The sequence below is a fragment of the Pseudopodoces humilis genome, chromosome 19 (assembly GCF_049639895.1).
Source record: "Pseudopodoces humilis isolate 2021_Gansu_Grassland_sample_001 chromosome 19, ASM4963989v1, whole genome shotgun sequence".
In the NCBI taxonomy this organism is placed as follows: Eukaryota; Metazoa; Chordata; class Aves; order Passeriformes; family Paridae; genus Pseudopodoces; species Pseudopodoces humilis.
In genome coordinates, this window is record NC_142218.1 from 7,091,807 (window position 1) to 7,103,827 (window position 12,021).

The 12,021-nt window shown below is 61.4% G+C and overlaps 4 protein-coding genes across 7 annotated transcripts; 2 read left to right on the forward strand and 2 right to left on the reverse strand.

The window, feature by feature from the left end:
* Nucleotides 1-764: 764 nt before the first annotated feature.
* LOC102112932 (zinc finger SWIM domain-containing protein 1) lies at nucleotides 765-2,991 on the reverse strand. Its single transcript, XM_088064756.1, is given in 7 exon segments — nucleotides 765-1,334; nucleotides 1,367-1,445; nucleotides 1,447-1,738; nucleotides 1,741-1,814; nucleotides 1,816-2,287; nucleotides 2,397-2,621; nucleotides 2,850-2,991. Coding segments are annotated over 7 exon segments (1,854 nt in total).
* ACOT8 (acyl-CoA thioesterase 8) lies at nucleotides 2,613-5,813 on the forward strand. 2 transcript variants are annotated; one of them, XM_088064482.1, is made up of 8 exons: nucleotides 2,900-3,026; nucleotides 3,130-3,207; nucleotides 3,447-3,733; nucleotides 3,815-3,951; nucleotides 4,174-4,399; nucleotides 4,649-4,806; nucleotides 5,153-5,344; nucleotides 5,443-5,813. In XM_088064482.1, the coding sequence occupies exons 3-8, from the start codon at nucleotides 3,516-3,518 to the stop codon at nucleotides 5,559-5,561; spliced, it is 1,050 nt and encodes a 349-aa protein (XP_087920608.1). In that variant the 5' UTR covers nucleotides 2,900-3,026; nucleotides 3,130-3,207; nucleotides 3,447-3,515; the 3' UTR covers nucleotides 5,562-5,813. The 2 variants fall into 2 exon arrangements, with proteins under 2 accessions (XP_087920607.1, XP_087920608.1); XM_088064481.1 differs by lacking the exons at nucleotides 2,900-3,026; nucleotides 3,130-3,207 and adding an exon at nucleotides 2,613-2,866.
* A 132-nt stretch (nucleotides 5,814-5,945) lies between these two features.
* On the reverse strand, nucleotides 5,946-8,109 carry SNX21 (sorting nexin family member 21). 3 transcript variants are annotated; one of them, XM_014254149.2, is made up of 4 exons: nucleotides 7,839-8,109; nucleotides 7,561-7,715; nucleotides 6,576-7,266; nucleotides 5,946-6,066 (listed from the first exon to the last, which is right to left on the reverse strand). In XM_014254149.2, the coding sequence occupies exons 1-3, from the start codon at nucleotides 8,107-8,109 to the stop codon at nucleotides 6,595-6,597; spliced, it is 1,098 nt and encodes a 365-aa protein (XP_014109624.2). In that variant the 3' UTR covers nucleotides 5,946-6,066; nucleotides 6,576-6,594. The 3 variants fall into 3 exon arrangements, with proteins under 3 accessions (XP_014109624.2, XP_014109625.2, XP_014109623.2); XM_014254150.2 differs by lacking the exon at nucleotides 5,946-6,066 and having other exon boundaries at nucleotides 6,180-7,123; nucleotides 7,568-7,715; XM_014254148.2 differs by lacking the exon at nucleotides 5,946-6,066 and having other exon boundaries at nucleotides 6,180-7,266.
* A 1,846-nt stretch (nucleotides 8,110-9,955) lies between these two features.
* On the forward strand, nucleotides 9,956-11,860 carry TNNC2 (troponin C2, fast skeletal type). Its single transcript, XM_005524713.3, has 6 exons — nucleotides 9,956-10,078; nucleotides 10,835-10,886; nucleotides 10,984-11,127; nucleotides 11,209-11,323; nucleotides 11,400-11,536; nucleotides 11,615-11,860. Exons 1-6 carry the CDS (start codon nucleotides 10,076-10,078, stop codon nucleotides 11,644-11,646), a joined length of 483 nt encoding a protein of 160 aa, XP_005524770.1. The 5' UTR covers nucleotides 9,956-10,075; the 3' UTR covers nucleotides 11,647-11,860.
* The last annotated feature ends 161 nt before the right edge of the window (nucleotides 11,861-12,021 follow it).

A 12,021-nucleotide genomic window follows, 5' to 3' on the forward strand; every position in this document is an offset into this window, starting at 1 on the left:
GCAGCCTCACCTCAAGTCCTGGGGGCAGTTTTGGCACCACAATATAAAAATGATATTGAGCTATTAGAGTTCAAAAGATGCCACAAGGATGGTGATGGGACTGGAGGCAAAGTTTATGAGGAATAGTTGAGGTAACTTGGTCTGTTCAGCCTGGAGAAGAGGAAACTGAGGGAAGACCTCATTGTGGTCTTCAACATCTTCATGAGAGGAAGCAGAAGGGAAGGTACTGATCTCTTCACTGTCATGACCAGTGACAGAACTTGAGGAAATGGTATAAAGCTGAGTCAGGAGAGATTGAGATAGGATATCAGAAAGAGGTTTTTCACCTAAAGGGTGGCTGAGCACTGGAACAGGCTCCCATGGGCAGTGGCCATGGCATCAAGCCTGTTCAGGTATTATCTGGACTCAGGAAGTATCTCTCAGGCACATGGTGGGATTTTTGTGGTGTCCTGCACAGGACTGGGAGTTGGACATGATCCCAATAGGTCCCTTCCAACTCAGCAGTTTCTATGATAGCAGCACCTCCTACATCACACCACCCAGAGCTGGCTCCCAGCCACAGATGCTAGCCAGGTCAGTGGCTGTTACACTGCCTGTGGGATCAGGAGCTCCCAATCCAGTTCCTCTGCTGCCCTGTGCAAGAAGTGACACACACTCAGCAGATCAAGGACCCAAACTGCCCCTTCCACACCAAGGAAATAGCAGGCTGAGGGGAATGAAGGTGCAAGACAGAACACAGTGGAAGCACCCAGCTCAGCTCCCACTCAGTGCTGGAGCTTGACTTCAGTGTGGGGCCTGATCCAGCTGTCAGCCAGCTCCCAGAGTCCTGTGCTCAAAGTCCTCACTACCGTGGTGGGGAGCTGGCTGATCTCTGCTGTAAGGAAGGACACCACCAGGCATTTATCCAAAGACTTGTTCCAGGAGCTCTTTAGGACCTGCAGGAGGCCATCAACACTGTCTAACCCGGCCTGATGGGCATCACATCCCCTCTCCCATCGTCTACTGAGCATCTCCCTCTGCAAGAGCTTCCTGTTTGAATTCAGCACAGCCAAGATGTGCCAGCAGGGCAGTTGGAAGGCATGGTTGAAGTGGCAAGTGTAGCTACTTGGGCCTTTCTGGAAGATGCCCGCAGGGTGAGCATCCTCCAGGATATGTAAACTGAGTGTGTCCTACCTGGTGCCAGTCAACTGCCTGGACTTCCAAACCACTGCCAGCTCACTCAGGCACAGCCTGGCAGCAGTCTCTGTGTAAATGCCACTCAAAGACTGCCTGATGCCGTCTTCAGTCCTTCGGGTAATCTAATCTTCACTGTCATCCTCTGAGGTTTCCTTGGCCTCCAGTTTTAACACAAGATACAGTATCTAACAGGGACTGAGCTTGCTGGCTCACTCTGGAGAAGAGCATGAGGTGTTCCAGGCTGACGCTGAAGGGCTTCAGAGAGCTGGTGAACTCCAGAGAACAATCACACAATTCTCAACAGCTGCAAGAGAAGCTGACACAGGCTGCTGCTTCTGCTGAGCTGCTGCCATAGCATGAGAAGCCTGGCCAGGACTCTGGGATGTGTTACTCCGGCACACCAGAGGGGAAAGAGGTGAGTCTGAAATAGGCAGACTTTGGGGAGCTGCCTGAGCAGCACAGTGATCAGGATGGGGAGCAGAGAGCATCATGGCATCAGGTGGGATCTTAGAAACACACTCTTTGTAGTGCTGAGCCAAGGTGGTGATGCAGCTCTCCAGAGAGCACTGAAAATCTGACCTAACCTTTGGATGACAATCTCCAGCTCCATGAAGAAGTCGCTGCTCTCCCCCCAGCTGCCTTCTGTCCGTGTCCCAGATCCCATCCTCGAGTAGCCAGTGAAGGTGGAGCTGAGGCAGCAAGTCCAGCCTGATGAGGTCTCTCAGGACGGTGAGCAGCTCCTGCTGGCGGCTCTCTGTGCCTGCACCCATAGCTTGCCTGGCGGCGATCACGACCAACCACTCGGTGCGGTGCTCCAGGCACAGCTGCTGCAGCCACTTGCAGAGGGGGGACACGGAGAGCTGCAACGCGGCCGCCGGGAAGGCGCGGGCCAGCTCCGGGCTGCCGCTACCGGCGGGGACATCGCGGCGCATCCCGGTCCCTGCCGCGCTCCGCCGCCGCCTCCCCCGCCCGTGCCCGTCCCCGCGCGGTGTGGCCTCGCACGGCACCGCCCGCCGCGGCGGGACCGGAGCGTTCGGGCGCCGCCCGCAGCGCCCGCTCTGCATCGCACCCGGCCCGGGACGCCGGGAGTGCCCCTCGGTGCGGCCGCTACCTAGAGAGACGTGCGGACACCGGCTCCTGCCTGGCTGCCTCACCCTCCTCCCTCCTACAGCTGCTCCCCATCGCTCTGCAGCAGCTCGAGGCTCAGCGACTGGACTCTCATGTCTCTCTCTTCAGCAATAAGTGCACCGCTCTCCGCCCTCGCTCCTTGCTCTCCACAAGGAAGGTGTAGAGGACTTGTCCTCCCTTGCCCGGCGCCCGGTGTAGGAAAAGACTCTGAGCAACTGCTTGAAGAAGCACTTCATCACATTGGTGTGGAAGCTGATAACCATGTGTTTGTGTCTTTATCCCTAAACTGCACGGCTCTGCAGCTCTGGAGGAGCAGGCTAGAACATGACAAGAAAAGTTTCAAGGAAGGAGGTTAAATTGTATTTTAAGAAGGTAAGTTATATTTTAAAAGGGCAAAGGGAGCAGTTGCGTAACTAGTGAGTGACCTTGCAGCCTTTGTGCACACAAGCAGATCCACCAGCTAGGATGGGAACAGGGTCACTACACCCGCTTGGAGAAGTGAAGGCCGTGGAGTCAAGTGCTCCCTGAGGGAAACCTGGTATCACCTTTCCACCGCAGTGAGGTAAGGACAGCTGGAGAATGCTGCAGATGCCGACGCTTGGGAGTCTTGAGCTGAAAAAGGCAGGAGCTGTACAGTGAACACAGCACGTCAGTGGCACAGCTGGCAGTGCCCCGGTACCGGGGCATCACACTACCGGGATCAGCCCGGTTATCAAAGCCAGGTACGGGACAGGGCCTGTGCCCCGGGGAAGCGCTGGGCTGGGCCCAAGCGGTGTCACCACGGGGCCTGGCGGTGCTACACCGGGGGACCCGGCCCTACCACAGGGGCTGCTGAGAGCTGCAGGCGGACGCGGCGGGCGGACCTTACCTGACGTGCTGGCGGACAGCGGTGCCGTGTTACCGGTTAGTGGCTGCGCGCCGCGACGCAGCTCTGCAGGCCGTAGAGGCAGCCCTTGTAGGCGAGGAAGCGGGCGCATGGCGAGGGATGGGCACGGGGGCACACCCGGACACTCTCCGCCCGGCCGTCGGCTCCGCGGCCCCAGGACCGGCCCAAGCCCACCCCGCCATCCCCGTTAAACCGGCCGGGCACCGCCCTCGTCGTGATAATTGACCAATCAGCGCCGTCTTCTTCCGATTGACAGGAGGCAAACCAACCAGCCCAGAGCATCCTGACAAGACAAGGGTGACTGACAGCTCTACTGTCCAATCACATGGCGGCCTTCGCCCCGCGGATGGGCGGTGCTTCCTGGTCCGCCGTGCTGGTCGGGTCGCGGTGCCGGTCCCAGCTCGCGGAGGTGATGGCGGCTCCGGGCGGCGCCGGTGGGGCTGGAGCGGGGCGGGGATCCGGGCCGCCGCCGCCCGGGGACCTGCGCAGCGTGCTGATCACCAGTGTGCTGAATCTGGAGCGGCTGGAGGTCGACCTCTTCAGGTGCGCGTGGATGCCGGGTAGCGGGACCGGGCCGCTTCCTCCTCCGCCGCCACCCTCACCGCGGCCGCCTTCTCCCCGCAGGGGCCGGCACCACTGGGTACCCGCCACGCAGCACCTCTTCGGCGGGCAGATCGTGGGGCAGGCGCTGGTGGCGGCAGCCCATGCCGTGAGCCGCGACGAGCAGGTGCACTCGCTGCACTGCTACTTCGTGCGGACAGGTGCGCCCGAGGAACCGGGGAACCGGGCGGCGGGGACGGGGTGCAGGGGCTCGGGAGAGGCCCGGCAGTGTCTGAGACGCGAGGGAAGTTCGCAGGAGTGAGGAGGCGCTGTCATCCCGGTCCCAGCAAAATAGGGAGGGTGTGAGTGGCGCTTCAGGGCAGGTTTCGGCTGTGCGTGGTGCGCCGTGGCCCAGCCGGCACAATGTCCCTTTCCTGTCCCAGGGGACCCCAAGGTGCCAGTGCTGTACGAGGTGGAGCGGACCCGTACAGGGAAGAGTTTCTCTGTTCGTTCCGTAAAGGCCATCCAGCACGGACAGCCGATCTTCACCTGCCAGGCCTCCTTCCAGCTCTCCCAGGGAAGCCCAGTGCAGCACCAGTTCACCATGCCGACCGTGCCACCCCCCGAGGAGCTTCTGACACAGGAGGAGCTCATCCAGAAGTTCCTGCAGTGAGTAGTGGGGTGGAAGGGACACGCTGGGGATGCTCCTTGTTGCCTGGGGCATAGGGAGGTGTGGGAGAGGACTGTGAGGAATTCTCCAGTATACCTGGGAGTGAAACAGAGGAGCAGGACATGACAGGAGCTGTGCTGCTCTAGTCTCTGTGTGCCCCTGGGTCCCTGAGCTGGAGCTGCTGCCAGTAGGATGTGATCCAACCTGCCTGTCTGGTGTTAACTTTGCTTCTCTGTTCCGGGCTGCAGGAATCCTAATGTGGCTGAGAGATACAGGAAGCATCTCACCAAGATCCAAGCTCAGGATGTGCCGATTGACATTAAACCCGTGAACCCACCAGATATATTCAGTTCAGAGCCACAAGAGCCGAAGCAGCTCTTCTGGGTGCGAGCACGAGGCTACATAGGTGGGTCCTGCTGGGTCCAGGTGCCTCCCAATCCAAGGGCTTAAGCACCAGCTCACACTGTGGAGCACTGTTGCAACAGAGTGGGCTGGTAGAGCTGTGATAAGGGGGCTGCCTGCGCCCCAGCCTGGGCACTTCAAGGCTGTAATACAGGTGTGGGTGCAGAGGTGATGCCGTGACCCACACTGAGGCATGGCACGGCAAAGAGAGTAAGTCTGGAAGAATCTCAGCTGTGCTTGGCAGCTGGCTCCAGGGCAGCAGAGCCCCTGAGGCTCTGCCTTGTGCTGCGCTGCCCCCCAGGCGTGTCCCATGGGCCCCCGCGGGACGGGCAGCACTGGTTGCTCTGCAGGGGAGACTGACATGAAGGTGCATTGCTGTGTGGCCGCCTACATCTCTGACTACGCCTTCCTGGGCACGGCCCTGCTCCCGCATCGGCAGTACCACGTCAAGTTCATGGTGTCCCTTGACCATTCCATGTGGTTCCATGCGCCCTTCAGAGCTGACCACTGGATGCTGTACGAGTGTGAGAGCCCCTGGGCTGGTAAGTCCTTAGTGCGTTTTTGGAAGACCTTCATGGCCAAGGCCAGCCCTGCCTGTCCTGGGGACACTGGGCTGCAGTCTGACAGTTGCTCTCTGCAGGTGGGTGCCGCGGCTTGGTGCAGGGACGGCTGTGGCGCAGGGATGGGGTCCTGGCTGTCACCTGCGCACAGGAAGGTGTCATCAGGGTGGAACAGACACCAAACCAGAGCAAGCTCTAGCTGAGGAGACCCTATAGCTGGGGCTTAGGCATGCCTAGGGAGGGACCCTGAGATCAAGACAGGACCTCGACAGGAACAGGAAGGAGACCAGGTGGGACCAAGGACTGCAGGAAGTCCTGGTGCCAGAGGTGTTTGTGACAGACTGTGACCAACAGAGCATCACTGCAACCAGCTGCTAGCTGCACAGCATGTAACTGCACACTGCCATCAGCTGTCCTTCACCCACCTTAAAATAAAGCTGTTGGGTGAAGAGCTGGACTCTGTCCCTGGAGTTTGTCCCCTTGAATCTGTGACTGTGCTTGCTCGAGGACAGGCAGTGCCAGGAGCACAGTGCCAGGATCAGCTCTGCCCCCATGGCAGGCTGGGTCACAGGACGGGAAGGTGCTACTTCGGTACACGTTGCTTCCTCTTCTCACTTCTGCACTGCTTGTGCCTTGGCTCCTCAGTTGCTGCTTCTGCTTGTCCTTGGGCTCCTTCCCAGGACTGGGCTTGGGCTTGGGCCTGGCTGGGAGCCGGGAGAAGGAGATGAGGCAACTCCCACCTCTGTGTGGAAGCTTGAGCCTCCCACTGATGGTGCCCTAGGGTAGTGGGGCTGAACAGACACAGCAAGCGCCTTGCTCTTCTTCCTGCCAAGACTTTATTTAATAAAGTCCTTTCTATTGTGTAAGTTTCATGGGAAGTTCCCGGCAAGAGCCCTGGACCCTGCCAGAAGCTTTCCCGTTCCCTTGCAAGGTGCCAGTACGTCCCAGCTAAAGTCTCAGCCACTCCAGGATCCCCAGGAGAGGGGGAGCAGCTTCTGGCAGCACCCATGTGGGTGGTGGACCCCCCTGAGTCCCCAGCCCAGCAAGACAGACTAACCAGAGAGAAAGTGCATTCAGGAGGCAGCTCCAGGCATGGGCTGTGCTGCCCATGGGACTGCAGTGCTGCTCCTCTGCCCTATTGCCACCCACGGCATTGCCCTTACTGTTCCCAGCTGCCACAGGCATGAGCCCCCCACAGCCCTTGCCCTCTCACCCATGTGGGCACAGGTGGCTTATTCCAGAGGCTCCTTGATCAGGCATTCCTTCAGGGAAGGTTGCTGCTGCAGGGGCAACCCAGCTTCCCGCAGGTCCTGCAGCCGGGCCTCCGAGCGCCGCTTGTCCTTGCCCACCTTCCAGGCCAGGTGGACGTGGGCCTGCAGGAAGGGTCCCAGGAGTGGGTGGCTGCCCTGGGCCTCCAGCAGCTGCAGCGCCTGCTCACAGTAGCCATGGGCCTCACTGAGCTGGTCCAGCTCCTGGTGGCAGACGGCCAGTCCAGCCAGTGTCAGCAGGAAGCGGCCGGAGCTGCAGACCCCCAGCCGGTCCTGCAGCCGGTAGGCATTGGCCCAGGTGGCCAGGGCCTCGCGGTACATGCCGGTGCAGGTCAGGCGCTGTGCGGCCTGCAGGTCCGGTAGGAAGAAGAACTCGAGGAACTCAGGAGAGCGGCGGATCTCGTCGATGGAGTGCAGATGGGACAAGAACTGTTCGAAGGCTCGGCTCCGCTTGGCAATGGTCTCAGCAGTGAAGTTCCGGCGCAGTCTCTTCCTAGGGAAGGCAACGCCGGCCATGTCGCAGCTGAAGCGGCAGCGCAGGCGGCGGTTCAGCTGCTCGAAGTCTGAGTAGCGCCGGGCGATGGTGGCAGGGGCCTTGTCAAACTGGCCAGAGCGGATCAGGTAGATGGTGTAGAGCTGCGGGGGAGGCACCTGTCAGGCAGTGCTATGGGCACGTTTCTACCGGCACAGCAGGGTGTGCGGCCACAACGGGCTGGGGGAGTTTGCCCAGACAGAAGGGAGTGGACTGGGCTGCTGCAGCCGCAGCACCCATCAGCAATAGTTACCTGAGGCTCATCTGAGCCGCCAGCACCATCCGAGCAGCACGGGGAAAGAGAAAAAAATAAGCGCCAGCCCCGCGGGATCCCTGTCCCGGGGAGAGCAGGACTCGTACGCACCCCGTGCCCGCCCAGCCGCGCCGGGCTCACTCACCACGTACTTGGAAGAGCGCTCGCTGACCACGCTGGCGCTGGTGACCTCGAAGAGCAGCCGCTGCGGTGCCACGCTGCCCCGCGACCTCCGCCAGAGCTCCTGCAGCTGCCGGGTCAGCAGGCTGCTGCCGGGACGCTCCGCCGCAGAGACCCACTCTGTGGGAGAGGGGTGGTCAGTGCCCTCCGTGGGGACACGGCTCTGACATCTGTCGGGCTGCCGGACGCCACCAGCGCACCAGTGTCCCTGAAGTCCCCCCAGCTCACCACCCCAGCACCTGCCTCCGTCCTCCGTGCCTGCTGCCGTCCCCGGCGCCTGCGGCGGCTCCTCCAGCTCCTCGCTAGCTCCGTCCCCCTCCTCCTCTACCTCCTCGTCTTCGTGGCTGGTGAAACTCAGGGTGCCGCTGAGGCGCGTCGACAGCCCCTCGGTGTCGTCCTCCAGCTCCGGGCTCTCCGGGCAATCCTCGGCCTCGCCGCCGCCGCCCGCCGGCTCCTCCCGGCCGCCCTCGCCCGCCAGCGCGTGCCGCAGCCGGTGCAGGATGCGGGCGGCCATCGCTGCCGGGGGGTCCGGGCCGGCACCGCGGCACGGCGGGGCCGGGGGCTGCCCACCGCGGCACGGCCCCGCGCGGGGACAGCCCGGCCCCGGGACACCCTCCCGGTGCTGGCCCCGCCCCGGTCCGTTCGCGCTGCACCGGGCCGGGCCGGGTTGAGCCGGGTAGTGGCGGGCGATGGCCGCTCCACCACGGCTCGTCCCCGGGTCCTCCCTGCGCGGCTCCGCCCCCGCCGGGAACCCGGATCGGAGCGGCGGAGCCGGCACCGCCCGGCACGGCCGGGATCGGGATCGGGATCGGAGCCTGCGGCACAGTCCGGCACCATCGGGATCGACTCCCCCGGCGCTGCCCGACACGGCCGAGATCGGGATCGGTCCCTGCAGCACCGTCCGGGACTCTCGGGCCAGGGCTCAGCCCGGCGCTGCTCGCAGCCCCTGTCTATGAACCGACCCCTCCCTTCCAGGTCTCGGTTCCTCTGTCCCCTGTCCGGGATGTCCTGGTCGGGCCGAGCCCCAGGTATCTGCCCTGGGGTCGCAGGAACTCCACACTCCCGTGCTCGGCGCTGTGGTGTCCCAGGGTCTTGATACCCCAATACCCTGGCACCGTTGTGCCCTGACAGGTTCCCCAACACACCTGTATCCTGGTACCCCAGACACAGGTTCCCGATCCCACTGGGATGTCCCCCAGCCCACCCTGGCATCCTGCCACCCTGGCCTCAGTCAGCCTCACCATGCACCCCATAGCCAGGCTGTGCTTTCAGCACTTGCCCAGCCATTTTTAGTGCCTGCCTGCTCACTCCTCACCACTTCCTTGGGAATGTCTATAAATATCGAGGAACCAGCCCAGCTGCTGCCATCGCTCTGTCCATCGTTTGCTCACTGCACCGTGTTCCAGCACCCTGCACCCCACCCGGGCTCAGATGGGACCCCTGAGCTTCCCTGGGCAGGGTGGGATGCACTAGGGGCTGGACTTGCTCCCAGCTCCCACCTGGTGAATGAGGGTCCTGGCAAAACCAGGAGCCAGGAAAGCCCTGGGTGTCCCTGGCACTGGGACCTTATGGGACAGGGATCTGTCACCCTGACTTTACTGCAGCCCTGAGACTGAGCACCACAGGGCATGGGCCACTTGGCCAGTGTGTCCCCAGAGCCACCAGTCCCAGCTGGTCCTGGCAGCAGTGGCTGGCATGGGCTGTGAGTGTGAGGACTGAGCCTTCGAGGAGGCACCGGGCATAATTCCCACTCCTCAGAAGCACGAAAAGATGGAGCCATTTCCGGAACCAGATGCCAACAGTGCTGGGGACCCCAAACCATGGGGCTCATGGTCCAAATCTCTACAGGGACTTCATGCCCTAGGCTCCACTGGGGACCCCTTCCTTATCTGGGGCAGGGGGCTTCAACACTGCTCTGCCTGGGTCCCCTGGAGCAGAAAATGGGGATGCAAGTGGGGGGACACTGCACTGGGGAAAACCAGCTTGGTATTGGGAGCTTTACCCGGGAAAGGCTGCATTTTCAGGGGCCAGTGGGTGATAGCCTGTGCCCCTTGTGCAGGGGGGACCTTGTCCCCCTTACCCGGGTGATGCTGATGGCTCCAGGGCTATTTTTAACCCCCTCATTGCTGAGCTGCCTTGGATGGGGATGTTGGGGGTGGGCAGAGCTGTGCTCCTGCCACAACTTCGGTCTCCCTCCTGAAGGGCTTGAATTTCCATCTCAGCCTCATCCCCACGTTAATCCCAGCTCTTGGCCAATAAAGCTTTGGCTAAATTAGGTAAAGGCACCAGTTGCCAGTGAGAAGGGCTGGGTGCTACCAGAGCACTGATAGGCTGAGGGGGCCAGGGGGCAGTAGCTGGAGACACATCCCACAGAGGAGACAGTACAAATTGGGGTGCCAGGGGCACCACGAAGCTTCTGGGAGTTCCTGCTGCAGGACCTGGTGGTTCTCTGGGGGTGGGAAGCACCATAAATTCCCAAGATGGTAAGCGCTCCTGTGTGCTGTGTGCTGTGTGCTATGTGCTGTGTGCCAGGACAAGACCTGACTGGGCAGGAGGCACCAGGGGGATTTGAGCTGTGGAGGTGCCTCTGCAGAGGGCAGTAGGGATATGGTCCCCAATGCTGGGCTGACCATGGTGGTGAGGGCAGGGAAGCATTGGGGTGATACAGAGCCCCTGCAGGACAGATCTGAGGGTGACTGTGTGGCTGCTGAGGGAGTGCAGGTGCCTGGGGACACCATCTCAGCCCTGTTCAGAGCTCAGAGCTGCACAGAGGCAGTGGTGGCAGGGGGTGGCTGAAAGCCGAGTGCTGGGTCATGCGACACAGTATCGCTGCTGGCTCCAGGGCCGGCCTGCGCCTCCAGGAGAAACTTGATCAGGGTTGACAGGTGCCACGGCTGTAGCCCCAGCAATCCCTACAAGGGGAGCTGAGGAGATCCCAAAAATAACACTGCATGCCCAGGATGCCAAGGCTGTACAAAGGGACCATGACCCCAGCACAATGGAGCCCCCCAGATAGTGGGAGACTCGAGCTGACGGCTCCCTGAAGCCCACATTGTTCATGGATGCCTGGAAGGGATCAGAACTGTAGGGGTTGCTGGTGTCTGTGGCTCATGCCAACATAGGATTGTCCTGCAGCAGGGGAGACGCTCTTCCCACAGCCAGGCCGGTTGGGCCATGCTGTGTGAGGGGTCTGTGGCCTGATATGGATGGTGCGGTGACCCCTGTCCCTTGCCTTGCAGACGGACCAGCAGGCAGAAGCCCGTGCCTTCCTCAGCGAGGAGATGATTGCGGGTGAGTGTGGGGATGGCAGTGACAGGGGTCAGACATGGCCATGGTGCAAGGCCTGGCTCTGTCCCATTGTGTGGAGACCTGACCTGTCTCTCTACAGAGTTCAAAGCCGCCTTCGACATGTTTGATGCTGATGGCGGTGGAGACATCAGCACCAAGGAGCTGGGGACGGTGATGAGAATGCTGGGCCAGAACCCCACCAAAGAGGAGTTGGATGCCATAATTGAGGAGGTGGACGAGGATGGTGAGTAGCCCTTGGTGGTTGGTGGAGGGGTACTGGACCCTGGGCAGGCAGCCTGACCCATGCTTGGCTTCTTCCCCACAGGCAGCGGCACCATCGACTTTGAGGAGTTCTTGGTCATGATGGTGCGCCAGATGAAAGAGGATGCCAAAGGCAAGTCTGAGGAGGAGCTGGCCAACTGCTTCCGCATCTTTGACCGGTGAGTGTAGGGGCAAAGTGACCCATCCTGTCTGTGGGGGCAAGTAAGGTCCCATCCCTCCCTCACCCTTCTGCAGGAATGCGGATGGGTTCATTGACATTGAGGAGCTGGGTGAGATCCTGAGAGCCACTGGGGAGCCTGTCACTGATGACGACATAGAGGACATGATGAAGGACTCAGACAAGAACAATGATGGTCGCATCGATTTTGATGGTGAGCGATGGCCCCAGCCAAGCACACATGTTGTGCACCCAGGCAGGGCCATGGGCTGAGGCTGCTGCTTTCTTGCAGAGTTCCTGAAGATGATGGAGGGTGTGCAGTAAGGGACCAGACATTCCTAGGGCCGGCTGCTGCACCCAGCCCTGCTCCCCTGCTGTCCAGGGAGCAGCAGCTCCACAGCATCTGGCCCTCAGCACTGGCTGGGACCTTGCTCCGTGCCAGGATCCCGGTCTCATCTCACCACCGGCGGCTGAGCTTTTCCTCCCATCTGTCACCTGTGGCTTTGATTCAAGCCTCAATTAAAGAGGAAAGGCTTGAGCTGCTGGTGTAGGATTTCACTGGGGGTGCATGGGGTGGGGGTAGTGTCAGTGTGCCCCTGCTCAGCTCCCCAGGGAGGGAACGTGGGCGAGCTCACGCCACAGGGCGGTGCTGCAGGGGCAGCCCAGAGTTGTGGTTCCCACGGGCTCTTGAGCAGGCGC

What these genes read in the sequence shown, in the direction of transcription:
- ACOT8 (XM_088064481.1), top strand. Translation starts at nt 3,516, where the DNA reads ATGGCGGCCTTCGCCCCGCGGATGGGCGGTGCTTCCTGGTCCGCCGTG. An exon ending in CTGGAGGTCGACCTCTTCAG is followed by an intron (nt 3,734 to 3,814) that starts GTGCGCGTGGAT and finishes TTCTCCCCGCAG; the next exon opens with GGGCCGGCACCACTGGGTAC. An exon ending in GTGTGAGAGCCCCTGGGCTG is followed by an intron (nt 5,345 to 5,442) that starts GTAAGTCCTTAG and finishes TGCTCTCTGCAG; the next exon opens with GTGGGTGCCGCGGCTTGGTG.
- TNNC2 (XM_005524713.3), top strand. An exon ending in TGCTTCCGCATCTTTGACCG is followed by an intron (nt 11,324 to 11,399) that starts GTGAGTGTAGGG and finishes ACCCTTCTGCAG; the next exon opens with GAATGCGGATGGGTTCATTG. An exon ending in TGGTCGCATCGATTTTGATG is followed by an intron (nt 11,537 to 11,614) that starts GTGAGCGATGGC and finishes GCTTTCTTGCAG; the next exon opens with AGTTCCTGAAGATGATGGAG.
- SNX21 (XM_014254149.2), bottom strand. Translation starts at nt 8,109, where the DNA reads ATGGCCGCCCGCATCCTGCACCGGCTGCGGCACGCGCTGGCGGGCGAG. An exon ending in AGCAGGCACGGAGGACGGAG is followed by an intron (nt 7,716 to 7,838) that starts GCAGGTGCTGGG and finishes CCTCTCCCACAG; the next exon opens with AGTGGGTCTCTGCGGCGGAG. An exon ending in AGCGCTCTTCCAAGTACGTG is followed by an intron (nt 7,267 to 7,560) that starts GTGAGTGAGCCC and finishes CCTCCCCCGCAG; the next exon opens with CTCTACACCATCTACCTGAT.